The 23,591-nt window shown below is 35.8% G+C and overlaps 1 protein-coding gene across 1 annotated transcript; it reads right to left on the reverse strand.

Annotated features, from left to right (window-relative positions):
* Positions 1 to 3,308: 3,308 nt before the first annotated feature.
* LOC143908659 (uncharacterized) lies at positions 3,309 to 23,556 on the reverse strand. Its single transcript, XM_077426411.1, has 6 exons — positions 23,536 to 23,556; positions 23,140 to 23,347; positions 22,947 to 23,039; positions 22,792 to 22,860; positions 22,490 to 22,618; positions 3,309 to 4,011 (listed from the first exon to the last, which is right to left on the reverse strand). Exons 1-6 carry the CDS (start codon positions 23,554 to 23,556, stop codon positions 3,908 to 3,910), a joined length of 624 nt encoding a protein of 207 aa, XP_077282537.1. The 3' UTR covers positions 3,309 to 3,907.
* Between the last annotated feature and the right edge of the window lie 35 nt (positions 23,557 to 23,591).

Genomic DNA, 23,591 nt, shown 5'->3' on the forward strand with positions numbered 1-23,591 from the left:
TAATGAAAGAAACGTATCCGACTGAAAAAGGCCCGTTTAGCGAGATAGGAAGCCGATGCCAGTCTCACGCGAAAAGCGAACGTCGAATTTATAACACAATGGCTGTGTTCGGGAAGTGCGCTATTAGCGCTATTGCATCATTCTATCTTTATCGCTCATTAGGTGTAAAACAAGGATAAAATAAGCAAATAGCACTAATAGCGTCTCCCCGAACGCACCTAATAAATTAATATTTAGCAACTCTATCGAATTTCTATCAAAAAACGAGACAGGTCATTTTTTTGTTTTATAAGAAAATTCAATCACTCTCTCTAACCGAATTTCACTAATATCTAAACGTCAGAAACGCACGTGGTCCGAGTTAGCACAGGTCCGACAGATTTCTTTCTATAGACGGCATAGTTGCCAAAATATATTTCATGAAAAGAAAATTAATCTACAAAAATCAAATAATATTATAAGCATTGCACAAAGAAATATACACGAAGAATGTATTTTGAGAATCAGAAAGATTAAAAAAACGCGACAAAGTTTTTTCCCTCCGGATGAAATTCCAACGTGCGCTTCTAAGGTCAACGCGCATCCTTTGCTAAACGAATGAATTCATACATGTTTTGCAGCCAGATTTTTATTGACGTGATACAAACATGTATACATCTGAGCTTCAATAAAGCGCAAGTTTAATCGTAAATCAGTTATGCGAAAGATCTTAGATCTTATATTTGTCAATAAAGTTATAAAATCCGCAAATAATGCGAAAATTTGCGCATAGTCCCTTGTGATCGAATATAAATGGATCGCGTCGCTTCGCTAATGATCGGATGAACACTTTCTCAAAAACGCAACAAAATATTTGCTCCACGAAATAAGCTCACACAAATCGCATCTGACAAAACTGAAATTTAACAATTATATGTAAAATCATAAAGCTATAAATTAGTTTTTGTTTTTAACAAGAGAAGTTAAGACACGTAGCGATAAAATTGAATGAATTTCCAACACGATAAAGATAAGTTTAATAATTTTCTTCTACGGTTTTTGTTTCCTTTTTAAAAAATAAAGATGTTAAAAAAAATCAAAATAAAGTAATATGTAACAAAAGTTTCTCTTGGTGTAAATTTTTAAAAGGAGGAAGCAAGTTTGAAAGAATAATATGATGAATCAATATTCTCTGAATACATATAGAAACCATTCAATTTTTTCCCGACGCGTTGTGGAAAATATGACGGCTCCGTATAATCGTTAATTACCGCGAGACATATGCTAACGAACCGTCGTAAGCAAATTCCTCGAAACGTTCGCTACAAGAGAAAACGAAAACAATTTTGGGACAAGAACGGAAGCGTTCGTTTGATCGTCATCGTCTTCGTTTCTAAGTCGAAAAGATGTACGTACTCCACTAAGATAAATCATAATTATTCTTGATATCAGCATTCGCGGCATCCTAAAGTCCCGATGGATAAAAACTAAATACTTAGTAGCATCCGAGTTTGATTTAGTCGGGCAACGTGAACACAGTTACACGTTTGCCCGTCTCTGTGAAAAAAAAATGCGACGATCACCTTTTTTCTTTCTTTTCAAGTACTATGTATACTTGTAAACTATAAATGTATAAAAACGATTAGGTACTCGCCGCGATGGAAAGAAAGTAACACAATACAATTTCTTTATGATCCTCGAAATCAAATCTGTTTGGATTTCTAAGCACAAGGAAAAACATTTTCTTTGCTTATGTATTATTCGACAAAGCAATGATACTCTTCATGGAGTGCAGCAACGGTTGTCGCATATTAACAATGGAAACGAAGACGAGGGCAAAAACGGATAAAAGATTGAAAAGCGCACTCGGAAGGGAAATGAAAGCACCGCGAGCTTCCTCTTCTCGACGGTCCTTCGACTTTATTCGCGAGGCAACAATACTTTACGCAAATATCCAGTATTCTGTATACAATCATAATTAGCTAATCATCCGTCGACGAAACATATCGCTCGCGTTAAAACAGCCGCTTCGGCGTAAACTGCACACGTTATGCAGTTATAGATAATTAACAAACTGAATAAAAATCTTAATTATTAATATCATTATGTTATAATAATTAAGATTTTTATTCAGTTTGTTATCTGTACTGTTCATCAGCTGCGTTACCCTCTACTCTGATGCTAAGACTGAGTGTATATTTTTCTATATAAAGACAGAATAAAATTAGTTATATAAATCAATACTATATAAATTTAATATTTATTGCATTTGTGTTATAGAAGTTATTGTTTTACCCCATCAAGAATGGATCGATAGATCCTTTGAAATAGTTTTACATCATTCATTTACATTACAAGAAAAAAATTATTTGAGGTGCAAGAGATGCAGTAAATTGCCAAGCCGCGTCAATATATACTATGTATACTAATTCACATTCTCAATTGTGCTATTGTTATTATTTGTCATCAGACAATTATAAACATACACATAATAATTAGATAGATATTATATATATATATATATATATATATATATATATATATATATATACGCACATGTGTGCATAAGAATATATGTAATTTATAAAAAGCGGGTGCTTATCAGCCTTGATACGTTACTGCCTTCTGCTACGCGGACGGCCAGAAAGCATTTTCAGGTTCAGGCCGTATTGCTAAAGAATCCAAGACGCGGCAATCCACGCCGCGCGGCGTTGCCGCGTCTATAGCATATGTCTCTCTACCGTGCGTCCGTGTGAGCAATTCAGTGGTGTGTGTACGTGTACGGACATACACCACTTCATAGAATCTGAAATTAGTTGATAACACTGAAACCGGAGTTTCGCGTTGTCACCACGCGAGGTCTCCAATATCAGTTCGGCCTTTGCTTTTAGTTGACAGAGTTGACATTACCGACGTCAAGGAAGTTCGGCCTTAGCTTTAGCATCCCCTTAAGTACAATCTTAAGATGTCATTAACCAATCACAGAGCCGTATTAGCATCTGAAGATATTACTTAAGACAGTCTTGAAATAAGATCTGATTATGAATACCGGCTATAGATGGCCCATCAGGCCCATGACAATGCCCGGAGTAGCGCACTCTCTATACTGTGTCAAGGACTTTTGTTTTTTCAGTTCGCAAATTAATAAATAAAATATTAAACGTTTGACTAAAAATGATACACGGGATCAGATTTATGCCACTTTCACGCAGTTGATCCTAGATAACATTAAGTGCATGAAATTTTGATCTAAATTAAACGGCCGCTATATTGCATGGGAGTGTCGTATAGCGACTTAAAAATGGTCGGGTTTTGTCTTCAAAATACCTTTCAAATGAGCTTTAACTTGACCCCTAGTGCCATTTAAAATGTTTGACCCTTATTCCGCGCATCTGGGGTGGGAAATGATCAGCACTTAAAAAATAGTTTTTTTTTTTTTATTTTGTAATACCGATATTTTTATTTTTACAAACTGTTACGTTCAACCCCAGGATTAGATAAGAAAAACTGGGAAGCAAGGAAAAAGCTAACCAGAGGGGTCGGGATAAGGATTGAGGGACGCAACTAGATACTTGTAAAGACCTCTATGAGATTCAGCGAATCGCGCTCGAACGTCAGTGACAAATTCGCTGCCCACAAATCGAACGCGGCTCGGGTCGTTTTCAAGATTATGTCGTTGGCCAGATAAAAGTTCCATTTGAGATGTTTCCTCGGCCATTTGTCCGAAAGCGGAGCGAACGTGCGCTCCGAAATGTCCTCATATTTTCTTCATAGACCATATTTATATCATTATTCATATGTCTTACTCGTTTCCACTTTCGTCATACATATTTTCTTTTAATTGTATTTCTCCATCAGTTTCTTTACCACCATGTTCTATTCCTCTTTCTTCAACGTTTTTAATATTTTTGACAGATCGTCCTTTCTCTCAATCTCTGGCGTTTGTTAATATAACTCCTATTAATTTATCCAATGCTTTTTCAAAAATAATCTCTTGCAAACTTCCATGTTTACTTTTTGCCATAACTACGTCTGAAATTGATATATTAGTATTATTTATTAGATATTATATTATATATTAGTAATATTTAAAGTTATTAATGCTTATAATATTCAGTGCAGTAGTATACTTCTAGATATTTTATAAGCATTAGATACTTTAAATATATCTATTAATTTCTAATATATATACAGGTATGTATATGTATGTATGTATGTATGTACGTATGTATATGTATGAATGTGTATATTAAATCAAAATTAATGGTATACATATATATATATATATATACATATATATATTGTCACGTCCTCCGGACGTTCTCTCACGAATCACTCGCACACTCTCACACTCCCGGAACGCGCCCGAAAAGAATAAAAGCTCTTAAGGTGGTACTGAGTTTTAATATGATAATCCAGTACAAAAGAACAATGCAATAAAATATGTAATATCCGCAAATGCTTATTGGCCTCGAAAGCGTCTGCACGATGCGACAGCCAGACCAAATCTGTCATAGAGCCCAAAAACAACGACAGGGCGGTTGTCAATAAACAACCCCCTTAACGATGAAGCTCCACGATAACACTCAAGGGATGATATTCAGGAGATGAAAGACCAGGGACGTAACACTGCCCCCCTCCATCAAGATTGTCGTCCCGACAATCGAAAACAAAGGGCATTCATTGTTAATCCAAGGTTCTGTGCTCCGATGTCGACTTCATGACTCCCGCGAATATCCCTGTTCTACCCTGGGCTCCTGCCACAGGTTACCGAACAATCCGCGATTCTGGATCTCGTCGTACATCCGCACAAATTGTCGATTCCAGGGCAACGGCGAGTTTTCCTGCCCTACCCTGGGCTACCGCCGCAAGTTACCGAGCGTTTCCGTCAATTTGGACCTAATCGACTTCCAGAGTCCCTCGAAGACAAGTCCCGATCTCCCTACGTCCTCCGGTTCAGACAAGGGGGGGGGATCCTCCGTGGACCCATCGTCCCTCATGGACTCCCCAAGTCCCTGTCTCGGCATTTGCCCAAAGCCCCGCGGGAAAACCACGGATCAAAAAAACCGCGGACGAGACAGTCTTCTTAAAGTAGAAGATATCCAACAAAATTCTATCCAACAAGGTGTGACTCGTCGTTCAGCCAATCCGCCCTCTTCAGGAAAACGTTTTCCTCAAGGCAAACCTCTTCTTAGATCGGAAGTCTCCTAAGACGGAAAAATAAATTACGCAGTAACTACTTAATTTATTTACATTGAAATTAAAATATCCCTCCCAAATTTTAAAGAAAAATCTTCCAATCTTCTTTATTAGTTTTCTAAACTTCTTTCGAGAAAAGGAGCTAATCTATCTGAATGTACAATTTTCCTCCTATGTCTAGACGATCTCTCTATACAAAACACCTCGTCACTAAGTTTTTTCACTATCCGGAATGGACCTTCCCAACTTCCTTGTATCTTTGGAGCTTTCCCTTTAATTCTTTGAGGATTATAAAACCAAACTTTCTGTCCTACCTCAAAAAGAATTCTTCTGGCACCACGATTATAACGAAGCTTCATCTGAGAAGATTTCAGATTCATTCGCTCTCTAACTGAAAAATGGATTTCCTCTAATTTTTCCTTTAAATTTCTTATAAAATTCCTTCCCAAAAGTCCTCTTTCAGCAGATTCAGGATTTTCCCGTAAAAGATCCACCGTTAACCTAAGTTCCTTACCAAAATATAACTCAGCCGGAGTCACGCCAGTGGTTTCATGCTTTGAAGATCTGTAAGCTAAAAGAAACATGGGAATCCACCGATCCCAGTCCTTTTAATTTTCTGACACGTATTTCGCCAAGAAATTTGAAATAGTCTGATGCTGACGTTCTACTACTTCTACTTGTCCGTCAGATTGAGGATGAAGGGCGGTGGTTCTAGTCTTCTTTATCCCGAGTAATTTCATTAATTCTGAGAAAAGTTGTGATTCAAAGTTCTTCCCTTGATCGGTGTGAACTTCACTTGGAATTCCATGCCTTGAGATAAATTGATTAACAAAGACTTCAGCGACCGTTTTAGCTCTGATATTTTTAATAGGAAAAGCCTCCACCCATTTAGTGAAGCAATCTACGATAACAAGCAAATATCTGTTTCCGAATCTTGTCAAAGGAAGAGGACCAAGTATGTCCATCTGTATTTTTTCTAATGGAGCTCCAACATTATAAATTTGTAGAAGAGATTTCCCTTTTCCTAAAGGACCTTTCTTCGAAACACAGATTTTACAGGTTTTGCACCATTCCTCAACATCCTGTTTGCAGGTTGCCCAAAAGAATCGTTTTTGAATTTTTCTAAAGTCTTATTGACTCCAAAATGTCCTCCTGCTGGAGAATCATGCGTCTCCTCTAATATCTCTTTTATTCGTACTCGAGGAACCACAAGTTGGAGAAAACTTGATTTTAAATTTGGAGCTTCCCATTTTTTATAGAGAATTCCATTTTTCACAATCAAAGAATTTCAATACGACCAATATATGTCCGACCAAGTAGCTACCGTGGGTGAATATTTCACATGGACACTGCAATGCGCGGAATTTGTTGAGCAGGTCGAGACACGCTGTAGTGCCAAACGTCAGCGGCTTTCCGACAATCCAACGATCGGGCAGAGGCAATCGTTGGTTGCCCGAATCGCGCGACTCGAGGGTGTGAAATCGCGATTGGAAAGACAATTTATCCATAGCGGTGGTAATTATGCGAATGCCGCACCAGTGGCGACACACGCGCGGCAGAACTCGTATGGCGAGAAATCGACGCCGGGTTCGAAACGCGAATAATGACCGGTGCGGTAATTAATACAAACCATATAGAACCGCGACAGTTTTTGGAAGACGCCTGCAGCGTAGTGTGCAAGCGAGTACGAGACATTATAAAAACACATAACTGTGTCAAAGTGAACACCGCGTTCAACGGGGAGTTTGTGGCGGGTGATAAACGTGCCAATAAGAGTATATGTACAAATAACATAGAACTCTGAGGTACATCGCACTTGCGTGATTGGTACGAGCTGCACGTTATCGAGCCCACATTAGCGAAACTCGAGGAGTTCCAGGAACGCGACAGTGGGTGGGCGTTGACTCAAATCCTCAATTTGACGGTGAGCGTCAACAAATACAATCTTTTGCGCGCGTGGTGTCACTTGGAATTGCCTAAAAACATTAAAGTGAAGCGAGCTGTGATCAATGTCCTGTCTATGGACAATGCGTGTTTTGCGTGGGCCGTGACGGCTGCTCTGTATCCCGCCGAAAGAAATTCAGAACGGGAATCATCACACCCGCATTATTCAACGGTACTGAATTTACAAAACATTGAGTTCCCAATGACGTTGAGTCAAATTAAACAGTTCAAACGACTCAACGATATATCCGTCAATGTCTATATCATCGAAGGACAGAAGACTTCAAACGTTCTCCCGATACGGCTTACCGACCGCACGATTGATAAAAAACATGTGAATCTGTTGTACGTGCAGGACCCACGAGACGACAACGTGGGACATTTCGCGTGGATTAAGAATCTATCCCGTCTCGTGAGCTCGCAATTGAGCAAGAAAAAGAACAAAAAATACTTTTGCGATCGGTAAGTACCTATACTTTTTTAATAATATATATTGTTTTATATTTTTTTGTAGAAAAATTTATAATATTTGTGTTTGTTTTTTTGCAAATGTCTTCACTTATACTTTAGTTCGAGCGACAAGTTGCAGTCACACTGTGGAATGTCGAAAGGTAAACAAATGCGCAATCCGACTACCGAGCGAGGACAACAAGTGGCTCAGCTTCAAGAACTACAGCAGGAAAAAGCGACTTCCCTTCGTGGTGTACGCCGATCTGGAGTGCGTGCTGCAGAAGACACAACCGGAGACGGAACACGCGTCATACGCCTATCAACATCATCGGGTGTGTAGTGTATAGCATACTACGTACAGTGCTCGTACGACGAAACGTTATCGACGTATCGATTCTGTCGCGATAACGACTGCGTCGCGTGGTTCGTCGAGGAACTCAACGGATTGGCGCATCGCGTAAAGAACATCTTGTCCGACATTGTATGCATGGTAGACCTAACGCGAGACGAGTGGGAGACATTTCATAGCGCGACGAAATGTCACATATGCGAACAACAGTTCGCACCTGATGATAATCGTGTACGCGATCATTGCCACCTGACCGGGCGTTACAGAGGTCCAGCACACTCGACGTGCAATCTGAATTATAAAGAATCTCACTTCATCCCAGTAATATTCCACAATCTATCGGGCTATGACGCGCACTTTATTATCAAGGAGATAGCTGCCGCGTTCGAAGGCTCAATCGATGTACTGCCTATAACAAAGGAAAAGTACATCTCATTTACTAAACACATGAAAGACACCGCGGAAAGATCTGATTTGCGAAACAATATAAAATTAAGATTTATCGACTCGTACAAATTTCTGAGCGCGGGTTTCGCAAAATTGGCATCCTTCCTCGATAAGGATAAATTGAAAATTATACGTTCCAAATTTTCCGCGTTATCCGACGACGATTTCGAATTATTGACGCGAAAAGGTGTCTTTCCATACGAATACGTGGACAGCGTCGAAAAGCTGGAGGATACGTGTTTACCGCCGCGCGATTCATTTTACAGTTCCTTGACCGGTGACACCGTATCCGAGAGCGATTACGCGCATGCCGCGAACGTATGGCAGCGATTCTCCGTTCGAACCCTGGGCGAATACAGCGATCTATACCTGAAAACCGATGTCTTGCTGTTGGACGATGTGTTTAAAAATTTCCGCGACAGCTGCGTCGCGAGTTACGGACTTGATCCCGCGTACTACTATACACTTTACCAGGCTTTATGTGGGACGCAATGTTGAAACATACGTGTATCAATTTTGAACTACTGACCGACGTTGACATGGTCATGTTTATCGAACGTGGTATACGCGGCGGCCTGAGTCAATGTTCCGGCAGATACGCGAAAGCCAACAACAAGTATATGGAGTCGTACGATTCATCGAAACCGTCATCGTACCTAATGTACTTCGATGTCAACAACTTATACGGCTGGGCGATGTGTAAGCCACTGCCCTACGCGGAGTTTCGATGGGTCGAAGACGCATCAAATTTCGACGTTAATGCGATCGCTTTGGATTCGCCTACGGGCTATATTCTCTATGCATATGCTAAATCATGCAATTTACTAGTTTGTGTTAGTGGAATCCTAAAGCCTTTTAAAATATTATTAATTGTTTTTATATTACGCGTTATACATCCTGGGATATATGTATTTAAAATATAATTTTGAATATGTTTGTATTCACAGTCTATACAACTTAAATTGTATAATTCAATGTTATTTTATATATTTTTTAATATTCCTGTAATATAAAAATAATTATTAATAAAATAATCAGTTAAGGAGGTTCTACAGATAATGGATGTATCTAAAAATTGGAAAAAAACTTCATGGACGTATAAAGTAAGATGCGAGAAAAGTGCTCAAAAAATTTTAGCATCGGTTATCGTCTAAAAATTTGCAAAAATGAATTTTGAAATCACAGTTTTAACATGAGCTCTTATGGCAAAAGGGTTCCCGGAGACAGGAAACGAGATATTAATTATATGAAGGCGGCCTACCAGAGATTCAAAAAACGGAGCTCTTATAGATCTTAATCTAAGCTTTTCAGAAATATAGAGAAAAACAAGGGTTATCGTGTAAAATTTTGTGATATTGGCTATTGAAACAGGCCATATCACAGTTCACGTAGCGTGCATGCTTCGAATACCTAACAAGGGAGATTTAACAACGTCGCAGCGACTGCACCTCACATAACCTTTTATCTGTCAATGATTTTTGGGCATTTTCCATTCGAAGAACAACTTTATTTTTAGCGAATTTTCCTCTTTTGACACCACGTAAGACTCTATTCTTATTTCTCCATGAATTGGTCGGGCTTGGAGGAGTCATTGTAAATTTATAAAAATAAACGCAGTCACTGACTAGAAAAGGACCACGCTCATATGAGCAGAACAGCGAGACTCAAGTTCGTAGTTCGTGACGTTATCACATTTTCTCGCATATAAGAAGCCGGAGTCAAAGGAGCACTTACACGATATTTTTAATTTATTCCTCGCTTCGACTAATACGGGTATGATATAAGCTCTAACATCATCAAAATTCATGAAAATATTTTATAAATACTTAGAATTGATGAATTTGAAGATTTTTTCTTCATCTCTCGTCTGACTAGAGAGTATACCTGTAGAACCTTCTTATAAAGCAGTTATATTTTTTATATATTCTGCAATACTTTTTTTCTCATTTGATAAAATTGCACAGCAGTTTCACAGCCTCTAACTGTTGATAAAATTTTATCAATAATATTATTTATTATATTTTCTATCACAGTATTATATTAAATAGCTCTTGTATATTTTTGTCAGGAATAATATATTTATCATTAGCTTTTTGTATAGTGTTGAAAGCAGGTATTGTGAGCATATCAATTAAATTCTGCATATCAGTTTGTTCACAATTACTTCCACGTAATGCATTTTGTGTACAAGAATTTAGCATTAAAAATCTATAATAATATCCAAAATTTGTACAAGTTGGGTTATTATTTCTTCCCCCATGCTGACGCATTTGGCCGAAAAAGTTTTCTAGTGGATCTTGATTGAACTCACGGGTAGCAAAGCTAAGAAAGCCTATTTTTTGTAAATATTTTCTTAATAATTTGAACGCGCGCAATGTGTGTACAAAATTATTCAATACCTCAGGTTTGGATTTATCATGTGCCTTTGTTTTTGAAATTGCATATTTTGTAAAAATGTGATGGCTGAGTTCCATATATTATCATATGTAGAGTCATCTGTTGTGGGTAAATGTCATAGTCTTATTATCTATACTTCTGTCTTTCATATTAATTCCACCATTTATACTATCAAATAACGTATTAAAAAATTTCAGAAAATTGGCAGTATTAATTGCATCACGAGACAATTTACATGTTTTGCATTTGATTTCCATTTCCTGTTTACTGTACAGTAACATTACTTCAGCGTACGTGTTAGAAAATACCTGGGTACAACAACGTACCTTCATTTTTTATTACATAGTAATCTTTAATTTTTTCTAGAAAACCATTACAGCCTCTACTTTTATCTATAATATAAGTTTGTATTATATCCAACCATTTAGCTACTCTCGACTCATTTTCTAATATATATTTGCAATCTTTGGTTAATAGGTTGTTTCGTATGCACTTAAAATATCATTTGCTTTTTCTGCCTCTGTTTGTACTTGTCTTTTTGTGTCAAATATCATTGTTTTTATGGCTTTTACATTAGTGCTGCCTTGATCGCAAATTGATGCAATTATTATAAGGCCAGCATTGCGGCAACGTTTAGCTATTTCTTTATACATATAACAAATATTCTCCCATGAAGATGTGCCTTTGCAGAATGAATATGACACTGGTTGTTTCCACGATCTTTGTCCATAAATACCTTTTATCATCCAAACCTGAGCATGGTCCGCAAACTGTGGATTCTATTGATGCCAGTATCAACTCCTTCTTCTATGATATATCGCTTGATTTGTTATAATATAGTCCTGGGCTTACTTTCATTTCGTCAAATAATAAAATACAGTATTTTTCTCTATAATCAGTAAATATTTCAATTTTTTGTCGCAAATTTTCAAAAACGCAATCTGATATACCGCAATTAATAGGAATGTTATGAATTAATTTTCTCAATGTCTCAGTACTGGGTAGACAAAAAATATTAGTTAAAAATCTATATATATATAGTCTTGGACCTCTTCTTGCTAATGATAAAGCGAAGGCTTTATCCTCTATTGTGTACTGTAGTCTTTATATTTCCTTCTTTTTAAATTCTTAATATTAGAAAAAAAAAATGTTGCATAACTTTCAGCATTTCTGCGATAGCTGTGTTAAAACTGTTTGCTGCTAATTTTTTCATTTTTTGAAGACGTTGTAATAAAATTTGTTTACTTTTTTGATTTCTTGCCATCTTCATCACAGATACAATCTTATTATATAGATGTTTATCGCGCAAGGAAAGGTTGGAAGTCCGGAGTTACTTGAAATAAATGAAGAAGAGAACCTAAGACAAATAAATAAATAAAACTTGTTAAGTTAATCCACATGAAATGTTTCTTTATGTAGCGAAATACGAAGTACATCATATTCAAAATGTAAAGAATTTTTTTTATTTTACCATTCGTAATTATTAAATGCAAATAATAACAAATGATAAAACTAGTTTATTTTAATGTATTTTCCAAAATATTTAACATAATTTATCATTTTTCATGTCGCAATTCCATATGACGTCAGCGAGGAAAATTAATTCTAATTTACATATTTTATAATGTTTCTTGATTTTATATTGTATACAATACTATTTAATACTATATTAATATATATATGGGGCATTCTCCGTGAAATCAGACACCCCCTCTGTCCAAAAATTGGAGTCACTTAAAAAGTTCTTTTGGGGCTCATTTTATAGCTACACATATGTAGTTTTAGTAGAGCTACGGCCTTTTGAAAAATCAACATGGCGGACCCCAATATGGTGGCCGAAGTCTGCGGGTAACGAGGTACGACAGATGAAATCGTTACTTGGAAGTTATAGACTGTCATAGAAAAATGTGTTAATGTGTTTATTTAGTAGTTAGCATTGAATCCATGGAAAAAATAAATTTTTAGTTTGTCCAAAACCAATATGGCGGCCAAATTATCCGTGAAATGCTAAAAAATAACTATTTCGTTCTTTAAAACGTACAAACTGCGTTCAATTTTCATGAAAATTTATATCATGATACATTTTAAGATGTTGATCATAAATTAACAATTGGGACGTCGTATTTGAATATAACGAAACCCAATATGGCGGCTGTATATTCGAAAAATGTTAAAAAATAATGACGTCGATATTCAATCTGTCTCTCCTGCCTTCACTGGCTGGACAGTCTGTCTCTCTTGCCTTCACTGGCCGGACAATCTGTTTCTCCTGCCTTCACTGGCCGGACAATCTATTTCTCCTGCCTTCACTGGCCGGACAATCTGTCTCTCCTGCCTTCACTGGCCGGACAATCTGTCTCTCCTGCCTTCACTGGCCGGACAGTCTGTCTCTCCTGCCTTCACTGGCCGGACAATCTGTCTCTCCTGCCTTCACTGGCTGGACAGTCTGTCTCTCTTGCCTTCACTGGCCGGACAATCTGTTTCTCCTGCCTTCACTGGCCGGACAATCTATTTCTCCTGCCTTCACTGGCCGGACAATCTGTCTCTCCTGCCTTCACTGGCCGGACAATCTGTCTCTCCTGCCTTCACTGGCCGGACAGTTTGTCTCTCCTGCCTTCACTGGCCGGACAATCTGTCTCTCCTGCCTTCACTGGCTGGACAGTCTGTCTCTCTTGCCTTCACTGGCCGGACAATCTGTTTCTCCTGCCTTCACTGGCCGGACAATCTATTTCTCCTGCCTTCACTGGCCGGACAATCTGTCTCTCCTGCCTTCATTGGCCGGACAATCTGTCTCTCCTGCCTTCACTGGCCGGACAGTCTGTCTCTCCTGCCTTCACTGGCCGGACAATCTATTTCTCCTGCCTTCACTGGCCGGACAATCTGTCTCTCCTGCCTTCACTGGCCGGACAGTCTGTCTCTCCTGCCTTCACTGGCCGGACAATCTGTCTCTCCTGCCTTCACTGGCTGGATAGTCTGTCTCTCTTGCCTTCACTGGCCGGACAATCTGTTTCTCCTGCCTTCACTGGCCGGACAATCTATTTCTCCTGCCTTCACTGGCCGGACAATCTGTCTCTCCTGCCTTCACTGGCCGGACAGTTTGTCTCTCCTGCCTTCACTGGCCGGACAATCTGTCTCTCCTGCCTTCACTGGCTGGACAGTCTCTCTCTCTTGACTTCACTAGCTCGAAAAACTACCTGTCTTGCCTTCACTTACTTATTCAATGTCAAAATAGAGAAAAAGTTCATATTTTGTCGACCAATGTAACCACAAATGTACTTAAGTTAACAAATGAGATGATTTTTTATCGGTTTATGGACTTATTCAGATACTAAGGCATATATGCCGTATCTCGTAAACTAGATCTGATAGACCACAAATCTGACGGTATACTTGGATTCTGCACCTCACAATTACCTAGGAACACTTAACAAATCGCAAGCAACAAAATGTGTAATTGGAAAGAGTTTGTATGATTTGAATATCGACGTCATTCGTTTTTAACTTTTTTGGAATATACAGCCGCCATATTGGGTTTCGTTATATTCAAATACGACGTCCCAATTGTTAATTTATGATCAATATATTAAAATGTATCATGATATAAATTTTCATGAAAATTGAACGCAGTTTGTACGTTTTAAAGAACGAAATAGTTATTTTTTAGCATTTCACGGATAATTTGGCCGCCATATTGGTTTTGGACAAACTAAAAATTTATTTTTTCCATGGATTCAATGCTAACTACTAAATAAACACATTAAGGGGATGCTAAAGCTAAGGCCAAACTTCCTCGACGTCGGTAATGTCAACTCTGTCTAACTTCTATAACAAATGCAATAAATATTAAATTTATAGTATTGATTTATTACACTCAGTCTCTTAGCATCAGAGTAGAGGCGGGTAACGCAGCTGATGAACAGTATAGATAACAAACTGAATAAAAATCTTAATTATTATAACATAATGATATTAAGAATTAAGATTTTTATTCAGTTTGTTAATTATCTATAACTGCATAACGTGTGCAGTTTACGCCGAAGCGGCTGTTTTAACGCGAGCGATATGTTTCGTCGACGGATGATTAGCTAATTATAATTGTATACAGAATACTGGATATTTGCGTAAAGTATCGTTGCCTCGCGAATAAAGTCGAAGGACCGTCGAGAAGAGGAAACTCGCGGTGCTTTCATTTCCCTTCCGAGTGCGCTTTTCAATCTTTTATCCGTTTTCGCCCTCGTCTTCGTTTCCATTGTTAGTATGCGACAGCCGTTACTGCACTCCATGAAGAGTATCATTGCTTTGTCGAATAATACATAAGCAAAAGAGATGTTTTTCCTTGTGCTTAGAAATCCAAACAGATTTGATTTCGAGAATCATAAAGAAATTGTATTGTGTTACTTTCTTTCCATCGCGGCGAGTACCTAATCGTTTTTATACATTTATAGTTTACAAGTATACAGAGTACTTGAAAAGAAAGAAAAAAGGTGATCGTCGCGTTTTTTTTCACAGAGACGGGCAAACGTGTAACTGTGTTCACGTTGCCCGACTAAATCAAACTCGGATGCTACTAAGTATTTAGTTTTTATCCATCGGGACTTTAGGGTGCCGCGAATGCTGATATCAAGAATAATTATAATTTATCTTAGTGGAGTACGTACATCTTTTCGGCTTAGAAACGAAGACGATGACGATCAAACGAACGCTTCCGTTCTTGTCCCAAAATTGTTTTCGTTTTCTTTTGTAGCGAACGTTTCGAGGAATTTGCTTACGACGGTTTGTTAGCGGTAATTAACGATTATACGGAGCCGTCATATTTTCCACAACGCGTCGGGAAAAAATTGAATGGTTTCTATATGTATTCAGAGAATGTTGATTCATCATATTATTCTTTCAAACTTGCTTTCTCCTTTTAAAAATTTACACCAAGAGAAACTTTTGTTACATATTACTTTATTTTGATTTTTTTTAACATCTTTATTTTTTAAAAAGGAAACAAAAACCGTAGAAGAAAATTATTAAACTTATCTTTATCGTGTTGGAAATTCATTCAATTTTATCGCTACGTGTCTCAACTTCTCTTGTTAAAAACAAAAACTAATTTATAGCTTTATGATTTTACATATAATTGTTAAATTTCAGTTTTGTCAGATGCGATTTGTGCGAGCTTATTTCGTGGAGCAAATATTTTGTTGCGTTTTTTAGAAAATGTTCATCCGATCATTAGCGAAGCGACGCGATCCATTTATATTCGATCACGAGGGACTATGCGCAAATTTTCGCATTATTTGCGGATTTTATAACTTTATTGACAAGTATAAGATCTAAGATCTTTCGCATAACTGATTTACGATTAAACTTGCGCTTTATTGAGCTCAGATGTATACCCTGTCTGTATCACGTCAATAAAAATCTGGCTGCAAAACATGTATGAATTCATTCGTTTAGCAAAGGATGCGCGTTGACCTTAGAAGTGCACGTTGGAATTTCATCCGGAGGGAAAAAACTTTGTCGCATTTTTTTAATCTTTCTGATTCTCAAAATACATTCTTCGTGTATATTTCTTTGTGCAATGCTCATAATATTATTTGATTTTTGTAGATTAATTTTCTTTTCATGAAATATATTTTGGCAACTATGCCGTCTATAGAAAGAAATCTGTCGGACCTGTGCTAACTCGGACCACGTGCGTTTCTGACGTTTAGATATTAGTGAAATTCGGTTAGAGAGAGTGATTGAATTCTCTTAGAAAACAAAAAAATGAAATGTCCCGTTTTTTAATACAAATTCCATAGAGATGCTCCATATTAATTTATTAGGTGCGTTCGGGAGACGCTATTAGTGCTATTTGCTTATTTTATCCTTGTTTTACACCTGATGAGCGATAAAGATAGAATGATGCAATAGCGCTAATAGCGCACTTCCCGAACACAGCCATTGTGTTATAAATTCGACGTTCGCTTTTCGCGTGAGACTGGCATCGGCTTCCTATTCTCGCTAAACGGGCCTTTTTCAGTCGGATACGTTTCTTTCATTATAATATAGAGAGGAGAAGAAGCTATAGGGATAGGATACACATACATTTTGTACGACAATATCGGGGGTCTATCGTTTGTATAATACGATTATTTTTTCTCTGGGCCCGGAGCCTCGTCCACAATGACGATATCGCGGACACGGGATGTCTCCAGAATCAGTGCTCCGATTACTTTGTACTAAAATAATTTTGCATAAATTTCTTTTGTGCCTTCTATATCACATGTATTTTTCAAGCAAAGTTCATTTGTAGAATTTACGCGATGGAAGATATACATATAGGGCGTACCGCGCCAAATCGGACACCATTTGGGTTTTGCAATCTCCGATTTTTTTGAAAATTTTTTATGTTATGGTATTAGTTGAAAAAGACCTCCATGATTTTTTTCAAATTTTTTGTCGAACCTGTTTTCAAAATATCGAATTTTTGAAAAATTACGTTACTTTTTTTTTAAACGCCCTATAACTTTTACGAAAAATGGGCCAAAAAAATGGGACGTTTTTTTTCAAATTTTTTTTTAAACACTTTTAATAAAAAATATCAAAAAAATTTTTCAAACTGTGTTTCTATAAGATTTTCAAAGGACCCCGCACAAAAACCTATGGAAATGGGTTCTCGGCGAATTTGTCTGAAACTTTGGGAAAATGATCATGTCATCCTGATCAAAAGTTCTCATGGCAACAACTCTCTTTAAAGCAGTATTTTAGCTCCAGGAGACCTCAAAGATGGATATTTTATCACGCGATCATAGATGATTTTACCCATTCAGCTTTCAGAATAATGATTGTGTGTGTTTGTGTTTGTATTGCATAACCCATAAAACCTAATAACCTAATGTATTGATGAATAACAGTAATAACAGTATGAACCGTCGGGATTAGCGTTATCCAATGTGCACCGCAAGAAGGTTGCGCGATCGGATTTTGCACATTATTATGGCCCTGAAAAGGACCGATTTTGTTCTCAGGTTTCATGGGTTATGCAATACACACACACAATCATTATTCTAAAAGCTGAATGGGTAAAATCATCTGTGATCGCGTGATAAAATATCCATCTTTGAGGTCTCCTGGAGCAAAAATTCTGTTTTAAAGAAAGTTGTTGCCATGAGAACTTTTGATCAAGATGACATGAACAACATTTTCCCAAAGTTTCAGACAAATTCGCCGAGAACCCATTTCCATAGGTTTTTGTGCGGGGTTCTTTTTGACAAAAATTTTTGATTTACAAAAAACACGTATTGATCGATTTTCTCCAAAATTTTTTGTAAAAAACTCATCGATTGATTTCACAACTTTTAAGCCTAAATTTATAATGAGATAATAACGGGATCTATTTCTTTTTTCGATTTTTTAATTTCCATCTTTTATTTATCCGTGCTGAAAAATATCTGAAAAGAAAAAATAATTTACACAGGAACTACTATTAATAATTATCTAAGACATAGTGATTACTTACTAAATAGTTTACAAATTGATTTCAGAAAAAAATACAGTAAAATTAAAGCGTTTATTATTTATGCTTGATAAATTTTTTTTTATTAAGTAGCGTTTATTTTTTTACACGTTTAAATATTTTAAAAATTTGAGATTCAACAGATGATGAAAATTGTTTAAATCTCAAAGTGCTTTCTCCGTCTGGAATTACACAATGATATTTCTGCGTTCCTGTTATTGTCTTAGCTCTAATATATCGCTTGTCTAATGATTCTTTGCTCTGAATATAATCTTTGTTAGAGAAGAATTGCGCATAGATATTTGGCAAATTTTCCGACGGAGCACCTCAACAATTTAAAAATTATAAAAATTTTGTAAATCTTAATTTTCATGAAGAAGACTTTGGCTGAATGGCATTATTTTGCAACAGCTCATAGCAAAGGTCCTTGTGATGGAGTAGAAGGAACTGTTAAGAGAATAGCGGCACGAGCAAGTCTTCAACTTCCATATGACGAACAAATCTCAACTCCTCAAGAACTATATAACTGGGCGATAAAATTAAATTTTTTGCCAAATATCTATGCGCAATTCTTCTCTAACAAAGATTATATTCAGAGCAAAGAATCATTAGACAAGCGATATATTAGAGCTAAGACAATAACAGGAACGCAGAAATATCATTGTGTAATTCCAGACGGAGAAGGCACTTTGAGATTTAAACAATTTTCATCATCTGTTGAATCTCGAATTTTTAAAATATTTAAACGTGTAAAAAAATAAACGCTACTTAATAAAAAAAAATTTATCAAGCATAAATAATAAACGCTTTAATTTCACTGTATTTTTTTCTGAAATCAATTTGTAAACTATTTAGTAAGTAATCACTATGTCTTAGATAATTATTAATAGTAGTTCCTGTGTACATTATTTTTTCTTTTCAGATATTTTTCAGCACGGATAAATAAAAGATGGAAATTTAAAAAATCGAAAAAAAAATAGATCCCGTTATTATCTCATTATAAATTTAGGCTTAAAAGTTGTGAAATCGATGATAGTTTTTTACAAAAAATTTTGGAGAAAATCGATCAGTACGTGTTTTTTGTAAATCAAAAATTTGTGTCAAAAATTTCAAAATCTTATAGAAATACAGTTAAAAAAAATTAAAAAAAATTTTTTTGAAAAAAAAAAAACGTTCCATTTGGCCCATGTTTCGTAAATTTATGAACGTTTAAAAAAAAATAACGTAATTTTTCAAATATCGATATTTTGAAAACGGTTCGACAAAAAAATTTGAAAAAAATCATGGAGGCCTCTTTCAACCAATACTATAACATAAAAAACTTTCAAAAAAATCGAAGATGCAAAACCCAAATGGTGTCCGATTTGGCGTGGAACGCCCCATATAAACACATGGTGTAGTGTGTGAGTCTGTTACTACGTTTACGCGAGCGTTACGTCTACTGTAGTAATTTACGATAATTCCTTCGCGTAAACGGGATTTTGTAGTAACTTACGATAATTTACTCCGCGTAAACGAGTGATATATCGTAAGTTACTACAGAAGTAACGCTCGCGTTAACGTAGTGTGTGTGTGTGTGTGTGTATACATCTTCCATCGCATAAATTCTGCAAATGCACTTTGCTTGAAAAATACATATGATATAAAGGCACAAAATAAAAATTTATGCAGAATTATTCTTATTGTTCTAGTACAAAGTAATAGGAGCATGATCCTGGAGAAGTCCCATGTCCGTGATATCGTCATCGTGGACGGGGCCTGGGGCCTACAGAAAAAAAAATAAAAATAATATATTTATGTGCGTATGCGTATCGTGCTCGTGCGATTGCGTATGCGTGTGCATGTGTATGAATATGTATGTTCAATTGCATTACGGTTTTATATGTAATATTATTTACTTTCGACAGTAACAATAAAAAAAATAACATATATTTCATTTATATATGTATTTTCGTTTATATTTCTCAACATTTTATCAACGAAATGTTAAACAGAGTTTTTTGTCCTAAATAACATTACCGTTTTTTTTTCTTCAAATATACCCTAGAATTCCAAAAAATTCTGATTTTACCATACTAAGTGTACGCTACCCAGTGTATTAAGAGAGAGAGGGACAGCAATGAGAGAGGGAAAGAGGGAGAGAGAGAGAGAGAGAGAGAGAGAGAGAGAGAGAGAGAGAGAGAGAGAGAGAGAGAGAGAGAGAGAGAGAGAGAGAGAGAGAGACAGAGACAGAGAGAGAGAGAGGAATAAATGGGTGCATGCAAATTACATACATAGAGAAAGGAATAATAATACGAGAGATATCTGTCCTTGTCTAACGAAGCATCTGTACGACATATCTGTCAAAGCTCGTTCTTTGAAACGGCTTCATAGATCGCAAAATCCTTTTACAGGAGTAAAGTTTAGGTACTAATGAAGGGTGGGATTGTAAAATAATTAGTAATAATTGAAAAAAATGTAAAATTGCCTAACGAGATATCTGTACCACATGGGCCCGATTCTCTAACGAGAAACATATGCGCAAACACTGCTCTAACAGAAAGGCTGCAAACTGATTTGCTCTGTCGCACAGTTTTTAGCCAATAAGCTTGCAGCTTTTCTGTTAGAGCAGAGTTTACGCATACGTTTGTAGATAGAAAATCGGGCCCCTAATCTGTCAAAGCTCGTTCTTTGAAACGGCTTCATAGATCGCAAAATCTTTTTACAGGAGTAAAGTTTAGGTACTAATGAAGGGTGGGATTGTAAAATAATTAGTAATAATTGAAAAAAATGTAAAAATGTCTAACGCGATATCTGTACCACATATCTTTCAAAGCTCGTTCTCTGAAACGGCTCCATAGATCGCAAAATCCTTTTACAGGAGTAAAGTTTAGGTACTAATGAAGGGTGGGATTGTAAAATAATTAGTAATAATTGAAAAAAATGTAAAAATGTCTAACGCGATATCTGTACTATACCACATATCTTTCAAAGTTCGTTCTTTGAAACGGCTTCATAGATCGCAAAATTCTTTTACAGGAGTAAAGTTTAGGTACTAATGAAGGGTGGGATTGTAAAATAATTAGTAATAATTGCAAGAAATGTAAAAATGCCTAACGAGATATCTGTATAATATATCTGTCCTGGTTCGATTGCTGTGTAGGAACCAGACAATGTAGCCAACCCCGAAACTGCCCACAGCTGCGTGCGCCATCGCGCCATCTCTCGCAAGATCCGTGAACTACTGCTGTGACATAATTGCTGCTCTGCGTGAATATTTTTGTGAAAAATATACACGATCGTTTCAAAGCTCTCATTTTTATTCCAGGCTTTCAATCTCAATTTCAAAGGTACGTTATTGTTTGTGCACGTCTTCTGAAGGGTGGGAAAGTTTAATTTCGTACATATTACGTATACAACTGTTTATATCAGAAAATAAGGTTTTGAGGTGACAGCATTTTAAAATTTTTTTCAATTATTACTAATTATTTGACAATCCCACCTTTCATTAGTACCTCTACTTTATCCCTGTAAAAGGATTTTGCGATCTGTAAAGCCGTTTCAAAATGAGAGCTTTGAAATGAATTGTCGGTAATTTGGACGGCTTTAGCATCCCCTTAACACATTTTTCTATGACAGTCTATAACTTCCAAGTAACGATTTCATCTGTCGTACCTCGTTACCCGCAGACTTCGGCCACCATATTGGGGTCCGCCATGTTGATTTTTCAAAAGGCCGTAGCTCTACTAAAACTACATATGTGTAGCTATAAAATGAGCCCCGAAAGAACTTTATAGGTGACTCCAATTTTTGGACAGAGGGGGTGTCTGATTTCACGGAGAATGCCCCATATATATATATATATAATACTATTTTATATTATTTAATATAATATTAAATTTAATACTAAATATAATACTATTTAATATAATATTAATATAATACTATTTTATATTATTTTTAACCTTATCGGTACTAGTATCGACTTTAGTCAATACTCATTACAATATGTATTAATAAAGTAATATTTTTTTAAACGCTTACCTAAGCTTAAAAGTATTTATATATTTATATTTTAAGTTTATTTCTAATATTAAGAAACAGCATTGTTCTATCAAAAACGATTATAAAATACATGATTTCTTATAGGAGTATATATTATAACTAACGGGATTATATCTATTGTAAAGTATCAATGATAAAAATATTTTTAAATTCTTTATGGACAATTACATACATATTCTATCAATACATACCTTTCTTCGTTTTAGCTGCAATAGTATTTTTAACATGTGATGTTCGCTTTTGTATATGAAATGATGTCGAGTGCTCTGCTTGTACAAGATCGACTGTATTAGTAGTTGCATATTCGATAGATGCTTTATCTAAAAGTAAACAAAAGAAAGTTATAAATAAAAGATTAATAATAAATTTGTTTCAAAATATATCTTAACTATTGATTATATATATAGTATGTATAATTAAAACACTTATTTAATATGTATAATAAATTATATATATATACTGTATATTAAAATTGATATTATAATGATTATACCTATTTGTTCCACTACTTTGGTCTGTGCAATTTTGGTAATAGTATCAGATTCTAAAGAATCAATATCGTCTATAACGATAAAAATATCTTGAGTTATATAAAATACTAAACATATGTTTAATTTGGCATTCTATTTATCAATTCTATAATCATACCTGGTGATTTTCTTATATGATGTGCTGATGATACATTTGGCAAATCTATATCGTTCTGTACAATGTCGTTACAGTGTGAAGCTTCAATAGTATCTAAATATAATAAAAAGACAATTCTCATAAGGGTATATGTATGTCAATATAAACTTTTATATACAAATATGTGTTTTATAAGTAATTTGAATATACATACGTAGTAAATTTAAAGTTGGTATAGCTGTCTTACTAAGACCCTTACACAACTTAAAACGATCTTCGAAGTGAGCATCACATAAAACCCTTTCTATGAGTTTTTCTGAACTTAATTGCAACAAATCGATATTACCAGATGCACTTATCCACTTAGTGCATCGTTCTGTACACTTTGAAAAACGAAATTTTTTTCGAATTAAAGATGCACCCTTTTACCTCACACTTTTTTATGTGACATGCTTCCTAAAAAAATCAGTGTTTAATAAATAATATGTTTAAATACATGAGCATCTTATATAATATATTATAAACTAAAAACTAACTGAAATTATATGAACTAACGTTGCAATTAAATTAATAAACATGCACACTGTAATATGAAACATCAAACAGGTACTTGTCGAATATTCAAAGTCATCACCTTCAAAGTCACATTCAAAGTCACAATTATAC

This window comes from Temnothorax americanus, unplaced genomic scaffold, assembly GCF_048541705.1.
Source record: "Temnothorax americanus isolate GAGA-0224 unplaced genomic scaffold, ASM4854170v1 Scaffold110, whole genome shotgun sequence".
Classification (NCBI taxonomy): domain Eukaryota; kingdom Metazoa; phylum Arthropoda; class Insecta; order Hymenoptera; family Formicidae; genus Temnothorax; species Temnothorax americanus.

Coding starts and splice junctions, on each gene's coding strand:
- LOC143908659 (XM_077426411.1), bottom strand. CDS start 23,556: ATGACTTTGAATATTCGACAA. Junction 23,348..23,535: donor TGACTTTGAATATTCGACAA/GTACCTGTTTGA, acceptor GTGAGGTAAAAG/GGTGCATCTTTAATTCGAAA. Junction 23,040..23,139: donor ACCAACTTTAAATTTACTAC/GTATGTATATTC, acceptor TATTATATTTAG/ATACTATTGAAGCTTCACAC.